Below are 23,994 nucleotides of genomic sequence, written 5' to 3' on the forward strand. Positions count from 1 at the left end.
CAGAAGGTGAGCTGCATGCTGGAGAGACAGCATTGGGCAAGAAGGACGACCAGAGAATTTCTACTGGACCAGTTTGACATACTGACCGAGACATATTACCATGTGCACGTCGTCTGTGTTTATAAATTCTGCATACGATTTCCATATCAAGTCATCTTTAATCGTCTTTAATTTTAAACAAAGTTCATTATAAGTAAAAGTATTTAAGTAGATATTATATGATTTTCCTTTTCATATTCATTATTATCATCTCTAGTTATGTTGATTATTAATATAAATTATGCCACTCCTTATTTACGTAATTACTATATACAATTAATTTGTTATACTTACACATATATACATTTAACTTACATACTATTATATAAAATCACTTGATCTTAACGATGTAAACAATTTAAAAAAAATGTTTTATTTTATTTTGAACAATAAAATTATTTTGGGAGAATTCTCAAAAAATCTCCAAATTTTTTGAATGCTGAATCATCATTTTGTATTTTTCTCGAGTAAAGAACTATCAATGCTACGCATCCTAATCTGTTAAATAATCTGTTGCGGCTGCTACTTCTTCGATTGAAGTATAGTTTTAGATTTAGATATACATATATACAAGTCTGATAGCATCAGTATTTCTTTTATTTATTTTCCAACTTAAAGTAATAGCATATTATTATGTTTTACCTCTTAAGAAAGTAATTCACTATCAATATCTTCCTCGCCAGTTAATTTATTTGATTCACGCAAATCTTTCCATAGAAATTACGGAAACAGATTCATAAAAATATCGGAATTTCTGTTTCTGATTAATCGTCAGAAATCGGAGGATCCACATAGTAAACATTTTTTAATCTACTTAACATATTGCTCAATATATGTTATATATTATACCTGTTTATAGGCGATGCCCACAGCCTCCCGAACCTTGATTCGCCGGTTTCCCATTACTGTATAGTGAATTAAATTTATGTTTTCTTCAGTGGTAGCAGTTGTATGCTTTCCATTGTGATGATCATATTCATTGTTATCCCATATATATTTAAATTCTACTGCCAAATTATTTACCATTGTGAAAATTTTTTTCTAAAGTGTTTCCATGTCTTTATGAATTTGCTTTGCTTCTAGAACATTTTTGTGCAGGTAATGGATCACTACACTGCGTCTTATTTTCTCAACATTTAAACACATATTTTAAATCTTAAGCAGTCTTAAGGCACTTGATAAGATTCGGGTTAATTAGCATCCTAATTGTATCGCTCTATTTGAAAAGTTCGGAAACATTTTGATCAACTTATATATTTTTTCATAAGACGAGAACAATTTGCCAAAATTGATCTCTGCTGTCAAAAGCAATCGATTGGAGAACATAACAAAAAATGACCAAAAAACTGTCACATGTTGCAAACAACCATTTTTTTGTATTATCAATTTATTTAATATGAAAAAGGAGCGGCACCACATCACAACGACTCGCATTGCGACACGAAGAAGTCCGTAAAAGAAGAACGTATAATGAATCCTTTTGAGATCCAGGTCAGCACTGACCTGCTTCGTCGCTTCGGTTACTTTACTGACCTGTTGGTTACTTTACTTTACGTGCATTTCCGCATTGAGATGTAATATGGCGCAATACATCGAGTTCGGGCGTAATCTCCTTTAGACTTTTGCTTTCGTTTGAGGCGACCAGTGAGTCATTACGTAGAGACAGCGCATCGAAACATGTTTTATCAGTGTATATATATATTAAGAAATGGTCAATTTTTGTGGTATTGCAATCCGTCGGTGGTTTAATTTTATGAACGAAAATTATTGGTTATAAAAATGTGATGAGTTCTTCTGCTTATATATTGGTCATTAGTATCAGGTTAATATAGAAAAAAAAACATTATTTAAAAATATATTATTATATATTAATATACGATCCAACGAAAATATTTATTCAGATCTAAGGATATATACTAAGTGCTTTCAGAGTATACTTCACAAAAAACTTGGAGGTGGTCGATCTAATTGGCATTGTCAAGTGTTACGTTTTTACATTTTCCATATCCCTTGCGATAATGTGTCGAAGATGCTCGGTTTCGATATGCGGAGCGCGTGTCGCGTGACTAGTTGGGTGCATCAATTGAGCCACTCCTCTATTTAAAACTGGAGGGATTAATGTGTACTATTAAACATGTGTTTTAACGGTTGAAGAAAAAATGGGTCTATTCGTTAAAATGAGACACCGTGGAACACCTCTTTATGGCTTAAGTCACAAGGTACGCACTATAAATCAGAAAGGAATACATATACATCGCCTCGAGAATAGATAACGTGCGCAACTGTTTCTAATCTGTCTTAGAAGCCAACAGCAATGTATTAAAGAAAAACTTGCTACATTTCTATAGTTCGTCATCCTACCGAAAAAGCGACAGACTATGATAGGCGAGATGTTTTCTCCAGGCAATGGTGGAGAAGCTGGCGGAGGGATAATATCGGTGAAAGATCCTCAGAAGTGACGTGGCAGCGACAGTATAGCAGAGGTTGATCCCTCTCTGCTACGGTGCTCGGATGTTGGAGTTGTGAGCGCCCATGACCGTATGTTGTCCGCGAACGGGCAGGTGCTAGTCTTTTCGAGTCTTCATTGGAGTCCAGGCTTAAGTATTCAGGACTGCAAAGCTTGCTGACCAATCACAATCATACAGCGATCATCCAGCCAATCGTTGCACTCGCTTCTTAGAAAAACGAATTAAGTATACGCCTTTAGAAAGTGACATTTACTTGATAGATATATCTAAGGTCGAATTGCGCAACGGGAATTTTGTGACTTTACGGTGCTATTTGTCTTTGCGTGTTATTTATGGGAGACCTTTTAGTTTTAGTCGTAATGAGAGTCTTTGTGTGATCGCACTATTGTCTATTTTTTTTTCTTATTGAGTAATTAAAGCGAGTTTCAAGAATAAAACCCCCTCCAAACTCTGCGTGGTCCCCACAATTGCATTATTAAAATTGAAAAATACCAAGAAGAAGAGAAAATATTCCTCAATATGAACCGAGCAAGTAGGAAATATAATATAATAATGCAGAGAATTGTAGAATTAAAATAAGTACTTTTAACTATGCTTTTATTGTGGTTATGAGTAGCATTAAATTGTAATTTATAATTAAGTTATTATATATTAAGTTATTTTTGGTAGCAATATGGTTTTAAATCTATATTTAGTCTATTCTATATATCTTCTTACTCGTACATATTTTTTTTATTTTTTTAAAACAATTCTATTAGTAATAATAATATTAATAGATTGTATTCAAGGCTGGTTACAATATTTAAAGCAATGTTCATAATAACGGTCACATTTCTATAGCCTCAGCTTTGAACTAGCAAACTGCTTAAATGTATAAAAATAAATTATTAATGCGAGTTTGCTCTTATCATTTTGACATACATATATAATATTATATGAAAACCTTATATTTTTAAATAAGCAATCATAAAACTAGTTCGAAAAACTAAATACTGCAAAAAAAAAGTTTCTAGTAAAATTTCCAAAAAAATTAATTTTTGTGTAGAAAGGACAACAGAAATACAAAAATCAGATATATATTTTAAATTAAAGTAAACCACACAGTTTTTTGCTCTTTTCTGTAAAGTTGACTCTGCAGATGTTTCTAATATTAAAAATAAAATCTTTAGAACCACAATAATATTCAATATATTTCTTATGAGACCAAAATAGATACTTATCTTAGTGGACTTATGATTTCTTTGCATCAATTTTGTCTTCAACGGGATATTACAGCGTATAACCATATTTTCATATATTATAACACAATTGTCATAAATGAAAATAAAATTATCGCGTCAATACGCGATAATTTTATTTTCTTTTTCATATCTAAGGTCAAGAAACTTTTTTATGTCACGCGTTTTTGTACTGTCGTTTGACCACATGTTATGTATGTTTCAAAATTCCAAATAAATATACTTATTGTAAAAAAATATTTATAATTATGCTTAAGAATAAATATTGTTTGCTTTAATCATTCATTTATATTAAGTCAAGTATTAAGTTAATTATACAAGTAGCTTATAAAATTTATATTTACACCGTAATACAGAAAATAGGATTTTTTTCAATGTTCTTGATTTAAACCTAAAGTTACACACAATGAAGTAAATATATGTAAATTTTTATGATTTATTTTGTACTAAATTTATAAAAAAAAAATTCAGTTCTTAGTTAAAAAAGCATTTTCTTATTAAGCTTTTCTATAAATAAATTAACATTGATTTTAAATATTAATATAAAATTATTAAATTAAAATTATTTTTGTACTTAATATTAACTTTTAAAAATGCACTTGAAATTTTGCTAATCAAATATTAAAAAACTAAATAATATATAACAACATTTAAAAACGTGTAATATACATAATTTTATTAAAAAAATATATTAGATCTTTCTATTTTATAGTGAAATTTTTATATATTATTTATGCTAAAATTATTAATGAATTTTTGAATAAATATTATTAAAACATAATTAATATTCCATTATCATAATATCCATTAAGCAAAAATGCATATAAATCATGAATTTATTCAATCGTTCGTTGCTTGTTACTAAACTAGTTTGCTTTCCTATAAAATTGTTTTTCGCTTGCAAACATATAAACAAAATTTACATGTCCATCGTCGATTATTATCATACTGCTATTTACCCCAACATCATCATCAATATTTAACAGTCAAAATTAAAAACAAGCCTATACGCCACTTTTTTACAGAGCCCGACTAATAAAATAAATTAACGATTAAGCGACTGTTAACTAATTCACAAAACACGTTAGTTAGTTACGTAACTTGGTTTAAATTCATAATTAGTAATTTTCCAATCGATAAAACGACAAATCATCTACGCTTCGTTAAAATATAAAAGTTCTCTCATTAACCATTACGTGTATTAAATAACATTATGTATTAAGTGCACTTTTATGGTTCGTCGTTAAAAGCTTACGAGTTTATTTTTGATACACCACATTTCATAACGGGTTGATAAACTACTTTTTTGAATACTGATGGATTTAATATGTGTAATTGCGGATCGAATTACGATGAAAGATACATTTTTTAACAACTTTCAATAGCAATTTTACACGAAAGTGTTTTGCAATTTAATAAACGATTATAATTATGTTTTTTTTTTTTGGTATATAATATTTAATCATATTTTGTATTGTTTCAGATATTTTGTGAGCACTGTCCTTCAGTTTCAAATACACAGAGCTTTATGTAAAGCAGCTGGACAATATATTGAAGGAGATCAAGATAAACCTTTGCATAAATGCGACATATACAGACATCCTGAAGCTGGAGACATATTGAAGTAAGTAAAAAATATTTCAATGTTAATGAGTAAGTAAAAATTAGTACTCATACTTATTAAAATTAATGTTTCAATATAACTGCTAATCTTTATGAATATATAAATATTACCTGAAATTAAATAAATAAAACATTACAATCCATTCTGTAGTAAAAAACATATTTAAAACAGTAATAAAAATAATTTATTTATTTTGCACCAATCGTATCGAATTGCACATTTTTTATTGCGCTCCACAATTCATTTAAAATTAAAATACAGTTAAAACAAACCATTTGTACTTGAAACTGTTTCAAAACAATCACAAAATGCATTCTCTTACGCTAAATAAAAAAAAATGCGGATATTTCATTATTCTCCGCGCCTAGACCGTGACAAAGACATTTCGTCTTGACTCTGACCTTTTCAATATTGCGATAGTGAATTGCTCAATTGCTAAATAGTGAATCTTGAACAAACACTGAAGAGTGATAATTCGACATTGTAAGATCAAAAAAAAATTTTCTACTGTGGAATCTTAAAAGCATGTATTTTCGGTGTCATTCTATTTGCTGATTTATTTATTAGCAATTTTCGGACATATAGTTATGAAATTTCTCATAAAGATCTATATGATTGGTAAAAAACACACAAATGTAGATGAGCTTAAATGTCAAAAAAACATATATATAAGATCACTACAATTATCATTAATTTAACGCCCACTCAATTATGTTAATTTTTGACAGAATCAGAATTTCGCAAAAATTATATGAGATATTCTGAGCAGAAATTTATTTTGTTAAAATATCGATTGAAATTTTATTTCATAAAATAGATAAATTAAAAGCATCTCAACGTTCACCTTTGTTGTGGTATTGTATATCCGCGATTGTATCGTTCACAGCTTGTCGCATGTTTAGCGGTTAAATTTAACCGTAAACTATTATTGCATTCACAAAGTGACCGTTGGATTACATCATCGATAACTGGTGTTTATACCGTCCAAAGGTTTCCCTTTCGTTGGCTCACTCGTGTGATGGTAATTGGCACGGAAACCATTAAAAACCATTTTAGCAGAAATGGTGGCATACCACGGGTGGCTGAATAATAATTTCGAATTAGATTCGTACTAACTGAGGTTGAAGAGAAATCATCCTAGATATTTTAATGCACGTATTATGTTAATCTAACGATCTGCTTAAATTCTAGAGATTACATATAAGATAATACAGTATAATTATTATTAAAATACCCAGCATTATTGTACAGAAAAATTGCAAAAAAAATACATAAATTCTTATTAGTTATCAAAAATGTTTTTAAATTATCAATCCTATGTACGAAACTAAATAATATTATAATAAACGTGTTAAAATTTCCATTTCTATAATTTATGATTATTATTAGGTCTTATCAGTATATCAGATATATCAGTGCTTTTGCATTGATAAAATACTCTTAAACATTTAAATCCTATTTTTATGACTGAATATGCTTTATAGAATAGAGCTTAGAGATCTATGCCATAAATACGATTTTTTAAATAAAAACAGTTTTTTTCGTTGTTAAAATCGCTACAAAAATGTTTTTGGTATAGAAAAATTTTGCTCAGCCTCATTTGCATTAAATTAAATGTGTATGTATCATATTTAAAAAAAGTATAGGAAAAATACTATTGATTTTTAATAAAGTTTACCACATCTAAAAATAGTATTTTTGTCGAAATATACCTAAAACTACAAGTTTTTATTTTCTTGTTAAGTGGATTAAAAATATGAATAATCATAAAACAACTATTTTAATAAATTTTTTTATTAATATTATAGCGATGGTCGTATATTAAATAATAATAAAAATACAAAAAAGTTTTATCCAAATAAAAAATGTTTTTAATGGTTGTAAGATAAATAATATTATTTTTTATAAAGAGTAGTGTATATTGATTTAATAAATAAATAATAGATATTATTTTTATTATACTACATATAATATATCATGTGTATTATATAGTATAATTATTTAATAATTTTTCAGTAAGAATACATAAAAAAATCATAAGATTTTCAATAGAATAAAAATAAGACTAAACAAATTGGTTTGAGACTTGACTGAATGTTTTAAAAAGACATTTCTTTAATTTATTTACTAAAATTGTTTTTTTTTTATATATATTCTTGATTGTATTTATATTAGGTATGTGTATACATAATTAAACTATAAGTATTTCAAATGAATCACCCATACATTGTATAACAAAAACCTTTCCAACCCACTACAGTCGTTCAAAAATATCATCGAATTAAACAATCTCTCCATATTTAGATATATTCACAGACACGATTCTTACGTAACACTCCCTATATACCCGATGCATTTTTACTAACCTGGCACACGACCAAAGGACTATTAAACTTCCGCGAATGCTCAGATATCTCTAACATAAAACAAAGCACACCCAACTTTATGTAATTCGATATAAATTACGCAACACCGCTTTAGAACAGGTGAAGGCGATTAGCGTAAATCTGACGGAAGATCTAAATCATTGTCAGGTCTGTAACGAAACTAGCAATCAATTGAATTTTTAATTTCAGGAAGATCATGAAACCTGGATCTTCTGTGCCTTGGAATAAGGTTCTGTTCGATGCCATCGGTGAGACCAGATTAGATGGAGATGCTCTGAGGGAATACTTCAGGCCTTTGGAAGAGTGGTTGAGGAGCGAAAACTTGAGGACTGGAGAATACGTCGGATGGACTTATGATGGAGATTATTGCAAATTCAGGTGATTTTATATTTTTGATTAATTTAAGTAGAGGAAACTGCTCCAAATGTGTCAGCTAATGCGGATGTCTGCAAAATAGATTTACTATTACGATCGTTGTGGTTGCAAGCCGCGTGGGATAACACTCATATACTATATTATACGTTGCATTATTTTACCATAGACTGGTAATAATCATTCGTTGCACATAATGCTGTCACCATTTGAATAATTTATGGTGTGACATAAAATATAAATATCATACTTATAATGCTGTACAATAATATCATAATAAATATTTTTTCAATAAATAGATAAATTGAATTCACAATTTTTTATACATATGAATAAGTCGTCTCAAGACGAGTTATTTCCTAGCTGCATGTAGATGATTTCTGGGTAATAGATTAGACAAAATCCAACATTAAGAAACTGCACTGCTTTCTTAATCTGTCTGCCCGGAAGGCTTGGATTGTATCATTAATCTGACTTAAGTATCTGACGCGAAATTTAGACTTTGAAACTGTTTTTGCTGAAAGGATGAAAGCAAAACCTCACATGCCTTATTTTTCTGTCGTTTAAGAAGTCCATTATGGTCTATGAAGCTTCAATGGAATATATTCTGTACATTCTCTAATACAAATACAAATTTTACTCTGACCTCATTTTTACAATTGACCAGCGCCCGTTTTTAGGGTGTCATAATTCTTAGGCCAACACTTTTTTATGTTATTTAATAGCAACAAATACTTATGTACTTTAATGAACGTGCATGAAAAAAATCATTGTAATGAACTATGTTGACGAGCTTTTTAGATTCGTATGCGATTGCGTTTCGGAAATTATATTATTGAATCAGAATAGTCTTGAGTGTTTTCTCGTCGGCGGGCTAATTTGTGTTTGGCATAAAAGTGCATAATTGTGTAATTATTGCACTACTGAAATTCAACTGAAGTCGGCCGAGGTCGCCGACTTCCGAGTAGCGGCCACACTGCCACAAATTTCATATGCCGTCCAGACGGCGGCCGTGAATGACGTTCGCACGGCGGCTGCTGTCACGTACAGCTGGCATATTTGCGCGCGATCGAAAAATGTGCCAAATAATCGCAATTTTTAAATTGTTATATTATCAAAATTAAGCTACTGATAATTATAAAAGTTTGTGTGGGCACTCACCAATACAATATCAGTGAAAACTTTTCGGTCTTAAATATTCAATTTACGCAAAATCTTTGTCGGCTTTTGCAAAATGCCATAAGGCATAAAAATGATACTTCTGAATACGAACACCACATCTGTGACTATCCTAGAATTTGTCGCCATCGATTCTAAATAAGAATTCGTTATGGTGTGACATTTATATAAGCCGATCTAGGAAAATACATAAGGATATTCGAAACGATTTTTTTTAACAAAATCAAGTACCACTAATTATTTTATATGAAAAAAATATAATAACGATATCTGTTAGAAGAATATACTATCAAAAATATACATAATTCCTTTTTGGTGCCCTAAAATATTCAAATATGTAAGTAAAAGTCTGTTGAAGTTCCCGATAAGCATGTGGTATTATACGATGCAGCGCTCGTCATGCGTGTTGACCATAGGACGCCTACGTGCATACTGAAATTGAACCGAGTTACTCGTTCTATCTGTTTACGAAAAACCATATCATTATCTCTCTCACTCTCGTCACTTAACACGCGAGAGAGCGAAAGGGGAAGTATCTCACCGCTCGCGCTCAAAAGAACAGCTCCGACTTCGGTTCTTTGACTTCGGTCCGTTTGCCGACAATGTTCGGAAGCGCTCGAAGCTGGCCAAGTCGACTGAATTACCCTTACTTTACCTCCCGTTCTCGGTAACCTCGGAAAACTTCCGAGAGATTTTAAAGCGGTCAGAACCGAACTCGACCGAAGTCCTTGGCTAACCTTGGTCAACTTCCAGCGTGTGTAGTGCAGGCATAAGAACGTGCATATATTATTTATTTGATATACCGACTTATTATGAATGCCACAGTTTTATAATAATATTTTTTCCAATCGTAGATCAGCATGGAAAAATAATTTAGATATTAGATTAAAAATTTAACTATGTATCCGAGATATTACTGCAGTTAGCTGGAAAACATTTCGAACGAATCCTTTTTTACCCTACTTTTCCAAGTATTGATATTTTTAATAAAACTTTCAATTTTATCATTCGTAGTAAATATATCGCAGCTGTTTCCTTGAAAAGACAAGTTGAGATCGTTTAATTTCTCAAAAATATCTGACAGATAGCCATAGGTCATTTTGAAAAAAAGCAGCAAGATCACATTTTTGTTCGGTTAAAAAATTTCGATTTCGTCCTTTAATGTCAATCTTTTTAAACTGACATTTTGATATCAATCTTACTTCTACATGTAATAATAAATTTATATAGTGGGAATCCGTATTCTTACAAATATTTAAAAATAAGCGGCTGTTAAGGGCATGGCTCTTAATAAAATTTATAATCTTAACAGCATCCTGAAGCACATCGTTCAATTCTGGTGCTAGTTTTTTTTTGCTGCAAGGGCCTCTCGATGAATAAGTCAGTGAGTAAAAGTTATATGATCTTAATAAGCAGCTTGAAAAAATGCTTTAAAACATGTATTTAAATATATTAAATTAAAATCTCGCGACCCTAAGATTTCGCTAACGGCCCTATTTGTTAGTTTAAGAAGCCTTGATATATAGGAAGAAAAAATAAAATTTACAAGCTTCCATAAATTATGTTTCTACGGTGTAAATGTCAAAGGGATTGAAACATTTATTTTAAAATATATGACAGTGACAATAGATCCACGTCCTTTTGATTATCTTGAATCAACTGCCTTTCCTCAGATCATTCAAAGTTTATGATACTATTATGCTAGCTAGCTAGCATTGCAGTGGCATTATACATAGAATAAACGCGACTTCTTTATTGTTAAAAGATAACGTTCTGCTAACATATACATAAGCTTATTAGCATTCCAGTTCACACACTCTACTACTACCAGCTGCCGTTAAATATGTATCAGAACCACCGATTAGCGTCGCCAGTTGTTTATCTCAGCTGAACAAATATTAGGAAAATGTAAAAAAAATATTCTAGCGTACATTTCAGTTGCTTTTTTTATATTTTTGCAACTTAGTTTAATTATTTTGTTACTGCTCAAATGTGTTCCAATATCGTTCAAGTAAATTTATACAACTAATATATTTTCAAGCTTGATAATCTCTGTCCGAGCCAAATAAACCATAAACGACCCTTCGCCACGACCGAAATCCAACACGAATTACCAACAAATTTTATTCTAGCCCGCATCGTGAGTGTCCATTTAAACCACTTACTGCTACGGCGACTGTTGAGTCACGTATCTAGAGTGACCCATTATAAACTGCAACGAATCCGGTAAACGATGCGAAAATCGAACATGCATATCATCACGTCTTGGAGATTGTCCTTTTAAAAAAAACTCGTACTCAAGGCAAGGAGTTGAGAAACGCGTGGGTAACATTTGGGTGCTTTTGTAAGAAATAATTGCACAAGCGAAGACATCCGACATTTATTATTCCCATAAATATTACTGCCGAATATCCGATAATCGGATATTTTGCAATATTTAACAATAAAACGTAGTGTCCCATAATATGCCTTTGTATAATATTAACAATATTTTATTATATTTTTAGTATCGAGACCGCTGGATTGCAAGTCTATGGTGGATTTTACAATGATGCTGTACCTAGATTTAATCTACTCACATTCTGGACCTTATTCTTATCATCGTTTATAAGCACGATTATTCTAGCTAACATGTATCGATAGTACTTAATTATTATTAAGTATGTAAATATATTATATATCTGTTAAGATCATTCATTTAATATTTAATCAAACAGTTAATTAGATTATATACCGTAACTTTAATGTAAATAAATAATTATGTATAATACGAATGCATGTAGAAGTGTTTTTAATATTATTGAAAATAAAAAGTATTATTAATTGTATATTTTTATTATTTTATTTACAAGAGTATAAATAATTGCGATTCGGTGTAACGAAATGTAATTTATCCCCTCGCATGAATGAGTTGCTCTCGTTTGAATTTGTGTTCAGATGCAAAGTGGTTAACTCGATCAAAATACAGGCGGAGACAAAAATTGGAGCAGGAAACTCTTCATTGAGAACGCCAGACCATTTGCCATGTGCAGACCTGTTAACATTGGCAATAGGTAGCATCCACATGTTTTTTGTATCTACCTTTTTTTATAACAAAATATCAACGTTTCTTTAACTTTGAGTAAAATATATGAACTGTATTATAACATTGATTTGCAATAAAAAATCAAACAACTTTCGATTTAATTTATTGTATCTTAATTTATTAAAACAGATTAACTAAAAAAAATATATTATTAAAACTCTACAAAAAACATTATTTTATTTAAAATAGATACGCAGTTAATTTTAATAAATATTATTTTTGTTAAGGTATTCATTAAAAAAATATAAAACAACACAGTTAATCAATTTATAAATACTTACCTTATTTTTTTCATATTATATTTTTTAAGGGATTAGATTGCTTTTTCATATTACACGTCTTTAAAATTAATTTAAGCTGATTTACTACAAAAAATTGTAATTTAACTCTACGTTAATTTAATGTGACATAATGTTATTATGTTACATTAAATCAAACCGCAAGATAAACCTCACAGGTTCGACCGAAAAATATTAATTTATATTTCTTAGATTTTTTTATAATACTGATTAACTAATAATTTAATAACTTGTGACCAAAATAGTTATATATGCATATGAATATCTGACGTCAACGAAATAATAAATAAATTCTGAAAACAATATTTTTTTCTACATTTTATTTAATTTCTTTAAAATTATTTTCTGGTTAAATTACATTTTTTTACAATTATTAGATAACAAAAATATTTAAAGTATATTAAACAATTATAAAAAAAATATAATTATCATTTAAAATGTCTTCTATAAGGTAGATTTGTTTTAGACAAATAAAACTTCTAGGTCCTGGGGATATCAACTCAAATTTGTAGAAGTTTCAACAATCTATACATTTTGTTTTGACGTCACTCTAACCACTATTCGAACAAACGAAAATAAATATCAACCCGTCTAGAAATGGGACCATACACAGTATATTCACAGCACAATTATCTTGTGACTAAATAATTGGAAATATTGCACGAACCACATCCGTCTTGAGACGTTAATCAACCGTCTAAAAAAAAACTACTATTGGAAAAGGATGCGCGCTAAACAAAAGATTCTACTTTGCGCACATTATTATTGTTCTTTGACTCTTGTGTTACCGATCGTCGGAATGACTATTTGGACCGTAAGCCGTTGAAGATATTTCAGGGAAGGGGGTGTTCAAGAAGCGATGCAATTGCCTGGTAAACATCCTCATCTACGATTCGCTAAAGGTGCCTCGAACCAATATTATAAAATATGTAATATTTGGCAACAGAGATAAAACGCTAGGAGACTACTATGCCACGAGAGATATCAGCGGATCGTTCAAAGTTCACGAGAATACATCGACACATATCCCGGATGCTCTACTGACATCATTGTTGACAAAAATCACAACTCAACACGCCAGCGAAGACTCAACATTTCTCTATATATGTGGTTTTTATATACATATGTTTATAAAAAATGTTAGTAGCTTTCTTGAAATCTATTTGACTGCAAAATCACACTATTTCGGTCTCAAAACTCATTAAATAAATTAGAGAAATTATTTAATAACAAGTTGAGATAATATTTTAAAACCTGAATATATTCTACAAAAAGTTAATAATTAATTTATAAAATAATTTAATATATTTCACAATTTTCATATCTTGTAAGCACTGAAAAACGTATAATAAGAAAATGATTATTATATTTTTTATAAAGATCTTTTTACGATATCTTTAAAGTTGTTCCGAGAAACGTCGTTATCACTAAATTATATTAAGCAGGTGAGTATTTCTAGTATAGGTTTACAATTATTTTTTTTTATAAATATTTACGTTTCTCTGAACTATACGTTAACTGCGCCATACGGTTAACAATCACTGACATTTTTAACGACACGCTGCGATCGTAATTGAATTAATGTGTTCTCATGCACCGGAAGTGTGTCCTCGAACAAAATGCGTTCTAACGCACCAAGCACACTTATAAAGTACGCTTAATTAATCTAATCTATCGAATTAACCACAATGTAATTTTATTTCGTTAACTTACAGAGTCTGGACGGCCGAATATCGTCATAAAAATAAGTATAACTATAGTAATCTTTCAATCTACTAATACAGCAGTAAGTGGGTATTGAATGAAGATATCCTAACTGGTGCATTCAATTGTGACCCAAACAATATTAATGTCATAATCATATTTTATACTCGTTGGCCACATGTGAACAGTAAACGTTTATGTTAATTTAATAGATTCTAAAATATTTTTAATGGTTAATAAAAATAATAACTATTTTATTGCATAATTTGGATTATTAAAATAAATAAAAAGTATTTAATAATAAATTATAAATATTTTTTTAATTACATGTTTATTTGTTTATGAATTTTGTAGCTTTTACGCGTATTTGTGTATTTTTTTTAATATTTATAAATTTAAAAATTGCTAATGATTAATTGCTATATTTGGGAAGCTCGTGTGTATGTGGTACTCCCACATGTTTCTATCCCAGTCGATCTTTGACCGCGAATCAAGTAACGTCCCGATGTATGGTGTTCAAATATAGTGAGGGGAAAAAGTTTTTTTCGAGTGATGGTATCAAACGTGTGCAATAAAGTCATCATATATTGTGGTAGTTAAGTTTTAATATATTTTAATATAAATCTAATATTTTATATAACCTAAAATATAAATTATCAAAATGTACATATTAATCCCTAGTTACATAAAAGCAAAGTAGATATACAATTTTAACATACAAAATTATTTTTTATGGAAGAATTAAATGCATCGTTTTTGAAATATGACTACTTAGTTTATTTTAACTTCAGTAAAACTTACAATTACTGTGTATAACCGTTAGTACGTATTTTTTATACTAAAATAAATATAATAGTAAACAATCTATGAAATGATGTACTGACAATATCAATAACTTATTAGCTGCAAATTTAAAACAAATTATTTTTACATTAGTGCTTGTTTAACTTTTACCTCTCGCCTATAAGCAATTTAAAATAAGTTAAATTGTGTTAAACACATAATTAATTTTATTTAAATAATTATAAATTATATTTTTATTGTGGTGTTAAAACTATCATTTATGTTTATATTCATAGACATATTTCTATTCATTTAAGATAATAATAAAAAATAATACACTATAATTAAGTCGAAAAATACTAGTACTTAGCAATATGTTTTAATATAAGTTTGGAATTTTTCGTAGTATTTATATTTTAGACTAATAATAAATAATGTATTTTTAAGCTTTTAAAAATATATTTTATTATTTTGAAACCTATGTATTTCTTTGATTTATAGAAGCCTATATACTGGTAATCTATGGTATTAGACAACATTAAACTTATATGTTTTGCTCTTTAACTAATAAGTTTAAAAATCAAGGCTTAGATTGTCTTACTACATAATTGTCAAACTAACAGTAGTGACAAAAAACGTGTTTATTTTTATGTTTCGATAAATCTTATTTTACAGGAAAAATTTTCATTAGTCTGTCTTCGTACACATTCTCTTTTGATAGGACTGGAAATACACATTTTACAGTGTTACTTTCAGTGACAATGGGTTATCAGAATAATTTAATTAATATCACAGTATATATTTTTAAATACATCTAAGTTTCCTGAATGATACTATATATAATTTCGAGAATTCACTACTATGGAAATAATATTTAAAAAAAGAATATGCCAAAATTTGCTGGATGCTTATGTTATATTTTAATAATATAGGTATTTATACACATTTATTTCTTAGCATAAAATACGTTCAATGGAATGTCTTTAAATGCTTATCATAAATTTCAATAAATAAATAATATTATATCATAATAATTTTATAAGAGTTAAGATAAAATAATGTGCTCTCTTCTCTCTTATTCTACTGAAAGTAATGTGTTACGTCCAAATGTTACTATTTTTCCATTGGAAATAGTGGTTTAATTAATAGTTTTAATAAACACTTTCTTTAATCTAATTTGTATTTTTCAATATCGATTTCTTAATGTATGCCATTTCGCAATTTGTATTGGCAGCTCTCCTATAGAAAACGTTGACATCCATTTCAATTAAATAATAGACACTAATCTCTTTTTACGATGCATGTGGGCAAATCATGCGTGTAAGCACTTCCTGATTCATATAATGAAATCACAAAGAAAAAAGTAAGAGCGAACAAGCCACATCTATGTAACTGTCAAAGTCACACAATTCCCCCTTTGAATTGGCCATGTTCGCTTGGGGAACAAAATTTCACATGATTAATTACGAAATTGGGCCCAATGTCACTTAATGTTCCATTCACACAGCACAAAATGACGGAGGGATATTAAATGTAACGCGTTTAACAGACGTAGTTATTTATAACATAATGGCAATAGCATCCAGATACTTTTTTTGCTTTAAATGTCACAATATGAAGTTTGCTATCTCAATCAACGATTAAATGATCGCGTGTCGAGTAATTAAAAAAATTAACAAAGAATGTGCGTTCCCCCAAATTCTCATAGTTAAATATCTTCTTCTAGCTCGTCGTTGTGGGGAAAGCGAAAGAAAACAACTGTTGTTATTATTTCATAATGCACCATGTGAACTGGTGCAAGTGATATCTATCACATGTGTATCAACAGAAGCATATGTGTAATTTAAAAAATACTTATGTCTAAACTCGTTCTCTGTGACAGGTGATCTAACTCATGACATAATTTAATTGAATGTAGTTAAAAGAAAGCAAATATAAAAAGTATTTATTTATACCAGCCCTCTTTGGGTTCGAATCCCATATTAAACCTAGAATTTTTAAGCTTCCATTATTGTGCATGTTCGTTATAATATTGATTGATCTATCTATAAAGAATTTTTGTTTTGTAGAGATAACTATTTAATATTTAACATAATATTGCACTTTTGTGTAATATTGTAAACTTGGATGATATATGTATATCGTTAACATAAAAAAATCATAATATTAATTTTAGCAAAATAATGCATAAATGTATATTCGTAACCAGAAACAAATATTACAAGCAAATTAAATATGAGTAAATAATTCACACTACAGTATTAATAACGATTCATTATTTTAATGTAGAGCACAAAACTCACTCGAAAATGTTATTAATATTTATTTAATTATAAGCATGCAAGTAATAAATACTTGTTAGTACTTGATCAATGCAAAAGTTGCTATCTAATAAACGAGAGCAAACTATTAAATAAAAGTTCTATGATAATATAAGACATGCTTAAACAACCAATTATTTATAAAATTAATTAGACGCTTCCACCGCTTCTACACATATACACATGTTTTCTTTGACAGGTGATCTGGCAAATGGCATAATAGAATTGGAAATGTTCATAGTTCGAAGGAAGCAAAAATGAAAAACGAAAAGCATACCAGCAATGGATTTCCGGCTGATCATCGTCGCAATACTTTTTCTTGGATTCAATGAAGCACTTATCGGTCCCAACGTGTGCACTGAGAAGAAAAAGTAAGTCGACTCGTCAAATATTCTCAGTAACAAAATATGACATAAAATGTACCATTTCAGTTATACGCTCACCACCCGCGTCAAATACCAGCAGCCGGTGACTATAAAGACGTATACGTGGTGCTTAAGTATTCCGCCCAGATGTTCTAGTATCCACACAGAAATGCGTGAAAAATGGAAGGTTCAAGTACGTAACAACATGTTGTAGCTATGTATAAAGTATTGCAATAAACGACCTTAACAGACGATAAATCAGCGACGAGTGAAAGGAATTAAATGCCTTCTCGGATCCTTTTACATGTTTATTTTTATTTAAGAGGTTAAAGGTTTTTTCTTTAAATGTAAGAATCAGTTATTGATATATTGTTTTATTGAAATTAGACAGAACATCGCTCCAAGATATTGCAATTCTGCTGTGCAGGATTTGTAGAGGATGATGAAAATTGCATTCCGAAGTGTCCGGAAGGATTGGCTGGAGATAAATGCAATCAAGGTATCATAATTGATCTGTTCAAAAAATAGTTTTAATGTAGAAGTTTTAAATTAACCTAATGTTTCAGAATGTCCAGAAAACAAATGGGGTCCCAGTTGTAGCATGGACTGTACATGTCCTTACAACTCAGACTGCGACTCCAAAAATGGAAAGTGCGTCTGCTTCGATGGATGGGTGGGACCAAAGTATGTGCAATGCTTAAAATATATATTTTACAACCATTTTAATGCACGAATTGTTTGTGTGGTTTCAGCTGCGATGTTCCTAAAGATGTTTACATGAAGCGGTTAACCACTCACAGTGCTACTACTCAAAGTAAAGAAACCAAAGTTCTTTTCGACTGGAGCACGCCTATTTTAGTACAAAGCACACAACCGAGCACCACCGTCACTGTTCCGCCTACCTTGTCTTCTACAACAATGACCACATTTGGCACAACGCAGCTGCAAAGCAAAACAACTGTATATGTAACTCCTAAAACAACTACAGAAACCACTACCATAACAACAACAATTCAAACCGAGACTCCAACCAAAGCATCGACCACAGAAAAGACTATATCCAGTATTGGCGTTCCAGTGACATCTCAAATAGAAAGTCCCATAACGCCTAAATCTCCAATTAACTCTTCGGGCGAAATAGATTCGCCAATAACTGTAATCTTACACGGAAACTCAAAGAATTTGAAAGATCCTAAGCCAGTTTCAAAAGCGACTGAACGTTCCATAATTTCTTTAACTGTTTTAAAATCGACTGTGACATCGAAACGAAAGCCGATTAAAGCAAACAGGACTAGGCCTGATTCTGGTTTAGTCAAGATCACTTTAAACTCTGGATTGGGTATTTCTGGAAAGGCGTCCATGGCAATGGCTCCGTCTACACCACCTACTATAAGAAGAAGACATTCGACAAATCCACCCTCAACGATCAAATTTGATGAGAATCCACAAGAGATGGTGGTTTTTAACAAAGCCAAAACAAAACCAATGACGGCGGCACCTAGGAACAAAAACACGACAACTACGGAAATGCCAAGTGAAGAGATTAGACATGTGCTAACAGAGCCGGAACAAATCACTTCAGTTGCTGGCGATGAAGATGAAGACGAAAAGAAGGATGACTTTATTTATTCGGCACTCAGCATTGCCATGGGAGTGGTTGCTGCCCTAATTCTGGTCGCCACCGTAATTGTTTTGGTAGCTAAGTATAAACGGAGCGCTAGTACTAGTTCCAGAAAAATGGAAATGCAGCATATGCAGTCGATGTTGAACGTATCTGAGGATGAGCTGCCTTCGAGCTACATCAGATCAGTTTTTCACACTCCAGGTATGTGATACATTAAATTAATTAAATATCGGGCAATGATTTTTAACTTAGTACATTAATGGATAGTTGCATGATTAACGCAATAGCGTAATATATAATAGCTACCAACTTGTAAATAATAAATCTTAAATAAACATCTAGTATTTAAAATCATTGCTCAATATAAATACATTAAACATCACGCATAAATCTGGTGAAATTCCCTTCATCTTTATTGCTATTGTGATTTCTTTTCTAAATACTTTTATTAACACTATACAAGACTCGTGGTTACACGGTTAAACTTCATCAGATGACGGCAACTTGCTTTATAATAAAAATTAATAATATATTTTTGTTAAAAAGATTGAGGATATACATATACATATATCCTGTATTTTAATAAAAAATGATAAATGGGTTGTGTCATAGAGCAAAAATGCTTGACGAAAAGGGCCACAGGGGTTGTGTCAGTGGACAGTAACTATTGAACAAACCTGGCACACATGCTGTGCCATCGGCCTGTGTAGTGTATACATTACTTGTATCATTTAAATCGATTGCGTGCAACATATATTTTCCATATGCACATGTTTTTCTTGCATAAAATATAAAATGGGCGATTAGCGTAAAGTTTTCCAAAATTACATATTTAAAAAATACGCTACACGGCCGAACGTTCTTAACCTTTCATTTCATGTGAACATGTGGTCATATGAATATCACTTTTAATATGTCAAATAAAATCCTAATTTGTTTGGTATATCGTGACAAGAAAATCGGGTATCAAACGGCGCCATAACAAATCCACGCCGTCAAAATAGCGCACTAGCAAAAGAGTGCAAAGAATATAAAATTAAATTTTCCAGCTTTTATGAAATCTTGAACAAAAAAAATCCAATCAACATCTGTCTCTTAAACGAAAAACAAATTATAATAAAATTATAAAAATAATAGTTATAATTGATTTATTTTGAACCGTAAAGGGAGGAAAACAGATCTAGCTTTTGCTTAATTCTATTTAAATACATATTTTATAACTGTAGCTTAGAATTTCTTTACAATTTATTTTTAGCAAGTGTTGTTTAGTATAATTATTTATGATGCTAAATCATTGGACGATTCATTGGAATTTCCATTGACCAGTCATCCCTTATCTCGCCGGCTCACCTTAAATGGAAACTCAATTGAAGATTTTTTTCCAGCAAACTTTTTATTCTCAAAAGCTTTACGATTAAAAATTGAGACATTTTGTTTAAATTTGTATATTCAGAATTTGCATACATAACACTTTCTTTTTCTTGTTATTCACATATATGTAGAATTAGATTAAGACTCAAAAGTGGATTTGCAAAAATATAAATAAAAATGTAAAAAGATATCCGATTGACCCCGACGTGATTTGAACACGCAACCTTCTGATCTGGAGTCAGACGCGCTACCGTTGCGCCACGGAGTCCTTGTGCCTGTTATCAAAATTATATCATATGGATTCAAAGTTACGTCATATATATTTAAAATAATTTATATTTATATATTTTAAAGATCAACTAAAATATATCTTACAATTAATATTACAAATATAATATAATTACACAATAATAACAATTATATAAACATATAAAGCTTATTTACTTAGAGACATCTATAAAACTATAGCAAAAATAATAAAATATTAATGCATGTGAAAAAACAAAGTATCAAACCATTTAAAGTTATAAATATAGTAAAATCATATTAAAAAAATAAGTGTAATACATAAATTTAAAATAAACAAATCTCTTAAATTACAATAAATATTCAAATAAAATTTAAAATATTTATTAATTTTATTTATTTTAAAAAAATCATGCTACTTTTAGAAGAAAATAATCTAAAATACTGTATCTGATAAAATATATTTCTTTTAGTAACTAAATATTCACAATTATATTTATTTTCTCATGTTACTTATAATCATATTTCTTAAGAACTCACGTCGGCCCATTAGCTCAGTTGGTTAGAGCGTCGTGCTAATAACGCGAAGGTCGCGGGTTCGATCCCCTCATGGGCCATACATTTTGCTTTTATTTTTCCTACTTTTCATACATATTACTTCATTCATTATCAACAGATATTCCAATAAATTCTTCTTTCAATATTTGCGAAGATAAATCGAGATATCGTGTACCATTCATGCAGCCGGTTGTCATCCATGCAGTTTCACCGATAATGATGGAAAATTTCAGAGGTAAGTATAAATTAATTTTTATATTACATTTATTTAATAATTTTTAATGAGCCACTTCATATAAATAGATATATTAGAGAGTCATTACGATCATCCGAAGCCACCGAGGCCGACTACTTTCGGTCCGGCGCCGACAAAGTGCGTTACCTTTGGATCCAATACCGAAATGTGCTTTCCGGTAACCGAAGAAGCGATCAATACGCTCAAGTTGGAACATCATCATTACATTCAGACGATAGAGGAGGAAAGGATTGAACCTGTGTACGATGAGATTCCATGGAGATTGACTCCGGATAGGGCTACAGAGATATTAGATGACGGTGACGAAGCTGTTACTGAATTGTGAAAAACTAAAAGTGAAACCATAGACAAAACTTTCGAAATCTAATCAAGACAAGAATTGTATAATACAATTTTATTTATTTTTTTATAAGGTAATATCTATGAGTTAATTAGTACAATACATGTATGGTCATATATTTAAATTATAATATACTCAATAATTTTGCATTTATATATAAATAAAATGTTTTATATTACCAAATATGTATAAGATACTATAGTATATCAATTTATTACATATTATAAGATATTTATAGTTTATCGTTTTTTTTATTTGTTAATGTTATTTATTTCCCACAAAGTAAAGTCGGCGAGTCAAAAGAAAATTAAAAACGCCGCTTTATCGGCAGTACGAATCAGGTATGCAACATTAGCACGGCAGTAGCTTAAAATTACTGCTACACTTGCAACATCAATGATGGGAAGAAAGAGGTTCAGGTCCAACAAAAAGTTGCAGCAGCAGGTGCACGAGGTGCACATATTTTTATAGAGTTGCTCATGTAGTCTTTAACTGCTTGATAATATGTATTGAACGCCAGGAGACTACAGAGAAAATGATGTTCTTTATACCTTATTCCGTTGACTTACCCAAGAATATAAGAACTAACCCAGCTTTTTATGATTCTTGTAAAGAATCTTAAAGCTTAAATTCAACAGGATTTTCATATAAATATATATGGTATTTTAAAAAATACAATTGTTTCTATATTTTTAATAGGAGTATGATTCAAACCCACATTTCTCACATGATCACATTAGAATATCTGTATTTTGACACTCAAATCCTTATCAAATTATGGTTCAGAGAGAAACATTCTACGGAAACGGAATATAAGTATAAGTAAAATAGTTTTAGGTTGGTTTAGTACGAGAACGAGTTTAATAGAAAGATCGAAGCGTAAATAGATTGTGTATAAGGTGATAGTAACGGAATATGTACCACAAGCATCCGAATTACCAACATTATTTTTAACATACTTATAAGAAATTGTAAATCTTCATTGCAATATGACAGAAGTTAGCCCAATGCGTTACAATAAGGTAAGCACAATCAACAACGTAGTGAGATAATTGTCTGAAATTAGTGTGTAAATCTATTATAAGCTCATAATTAATAGATGTCACTATGCACGAATAGTTTTATAAAAATCTTATAATAATCACTAATTACGATCTATCAGACACAATACAAATTTAAAAAATTACTGTCCAGAATGAGAAAATATATTAGGTGTTTATGTTATAGTGAATTTGTAATAACATAAAATTATATTTTCACTAGTATAGATATAATTTCACTAACATTTATACAAAAAATTGGCAACAAGCAAGAACCTCATTTGAACCATAATGCAACGATATTCTATTTAGCTTAAGAATTTAAAAATATGAAAGTAATATCATATTACATAAATTTACCATAAAAGTATGATCTAACAATTTGACGAAATGTTAAAGAATTAACGCTATATGTGTTAGAGACATATTAGTTACTGAGAGTTTTAATACGTTTTTAAAATGAAATAAAGGTAATTTAATAGTTTTTATGTAAAATAAAATGAGTACGGCTAGGGAAATATTATATAATGCTGTAGTTCTTATAATATTATATAATGCTGTAGTTAATATATAACTTAATTGCTGTAGTTCTCTTATAAATATATCAGAGAATTATTAGGAATGATTGTTTTTATATATTTTTTAATGATTTATTGTTATAGTTTTAGCCCAGTTATTAAAAAATGTACATAATT

At 29.9% G+C, this 23,994-nt stretch overlaps 2 protein-coding genes and 2 non-coding genes across 6 annotated transcripts in view; 3 read left to right on the forward strand and 1 right to left on the reverse strand.

The window, feature by feature from the left end:
- Positions 1-12,135, forward strand: part of Ance-3 (angiotensin-converting enzyme Ance-3) — a 114,022-nt gene extending 101,887 nt beyond the window's left edge. The window contains exons 9-11 of the mRNA XM_088197881.1: positions 5,229-5,369; positions 7,946-8,134; positions 11,815-12,135. Coding sequence (XP_088054007.1) covers positions 5,229-5,369; positions 7,946-8,134; positions 11,815-11,950 — 466 coding nt within the window. The 3' untranslated portion in view covers positions 11,951-12,135. The remainder of the gene's footprint in view (positions 1-5,228; positions 5,370-7,945; positions 8,135-11,814) is intronic.
- Positions 12,136-14,328: 2,193 nt separating this feature from the next.
- On the forward strand, positions 14,329-22,497 carry LOC148229795 (uncharacterized). Of its 3 annotated transcripts, none has more exons than XM_088197886.1 (8): positions 14,329-14,439; positions 17,699-17,870; positions 17,931-18,057; positions 18,252-18,363; positions 18,431-18,548; positions 18,617-19,689; positions 21,782-21,898; positions 21,967-22,497. In XM_088197886.1, the coding sequence occupies exons 2-8, from the start codon at positions 17,782-17,784 to the stop codon at positions 22,242-22,244; spliced, it is 1,914 nt and encodes a 637-aa protein (XP_088054012.1). In that variant the 5' UTR covers positions 14,329-14,439; positions 17,699-17,781; the 3' UTR covers positions 22,245-22,497. The 3 variants fall into 3 exon arrangements, with proteins under 3 accessions (XP_088054012.1, XP_088054011.1, XP_088054013.1); XM_088197885.1 differs by lacking the exon at positions 14,329-14,439 and adding an exon at positions 14,854-14,987; XM_088197887.1 differs by lacking the exon at positions 14,329-14,439 and adding an exon at positions 14,854-14,987 and having other exon boundaries at positions 21,818-21,898.
- Positions 21,056-21,127, reverse strand: TRNAW-CCA (transfer RNA tryptophan (anticodon CCA)). The gene has a single exon. It is a non-coding gene; the product is annotated as a tRNA-Trp (tRNA).
- Positions 21,649-21,722, forward strand: TRNAI-AAU (transfer RNA isoleucine (anticodon AAU)). Its single transcript has one exon. It is a non-coding gene; the product is annotated as a tRNA-Ile (tRNA).
- Positions 22,498-23,994: the final 1,497 nt, after the last annotated feature.

The sequence above is a fragment of the Plectrocnemia conspersa genome, unplaced genomic scaffold (genome assembly GCF_051122295.1).
Source record: "Plectrocnemia conspersa isolate PC_06_02 unplaced genomic scaffold, ASM5112229v1 ptg000011l, whole genome shotgun sequence".
Classification (NCBI taxonomy): domain Eukaryota; kingdom Metazoa; phylum Arthropoda; class Insecta; order Trichoptera; family Polycentropodidae; genus Plectrocnemia; species Plectrocnemia conspersa.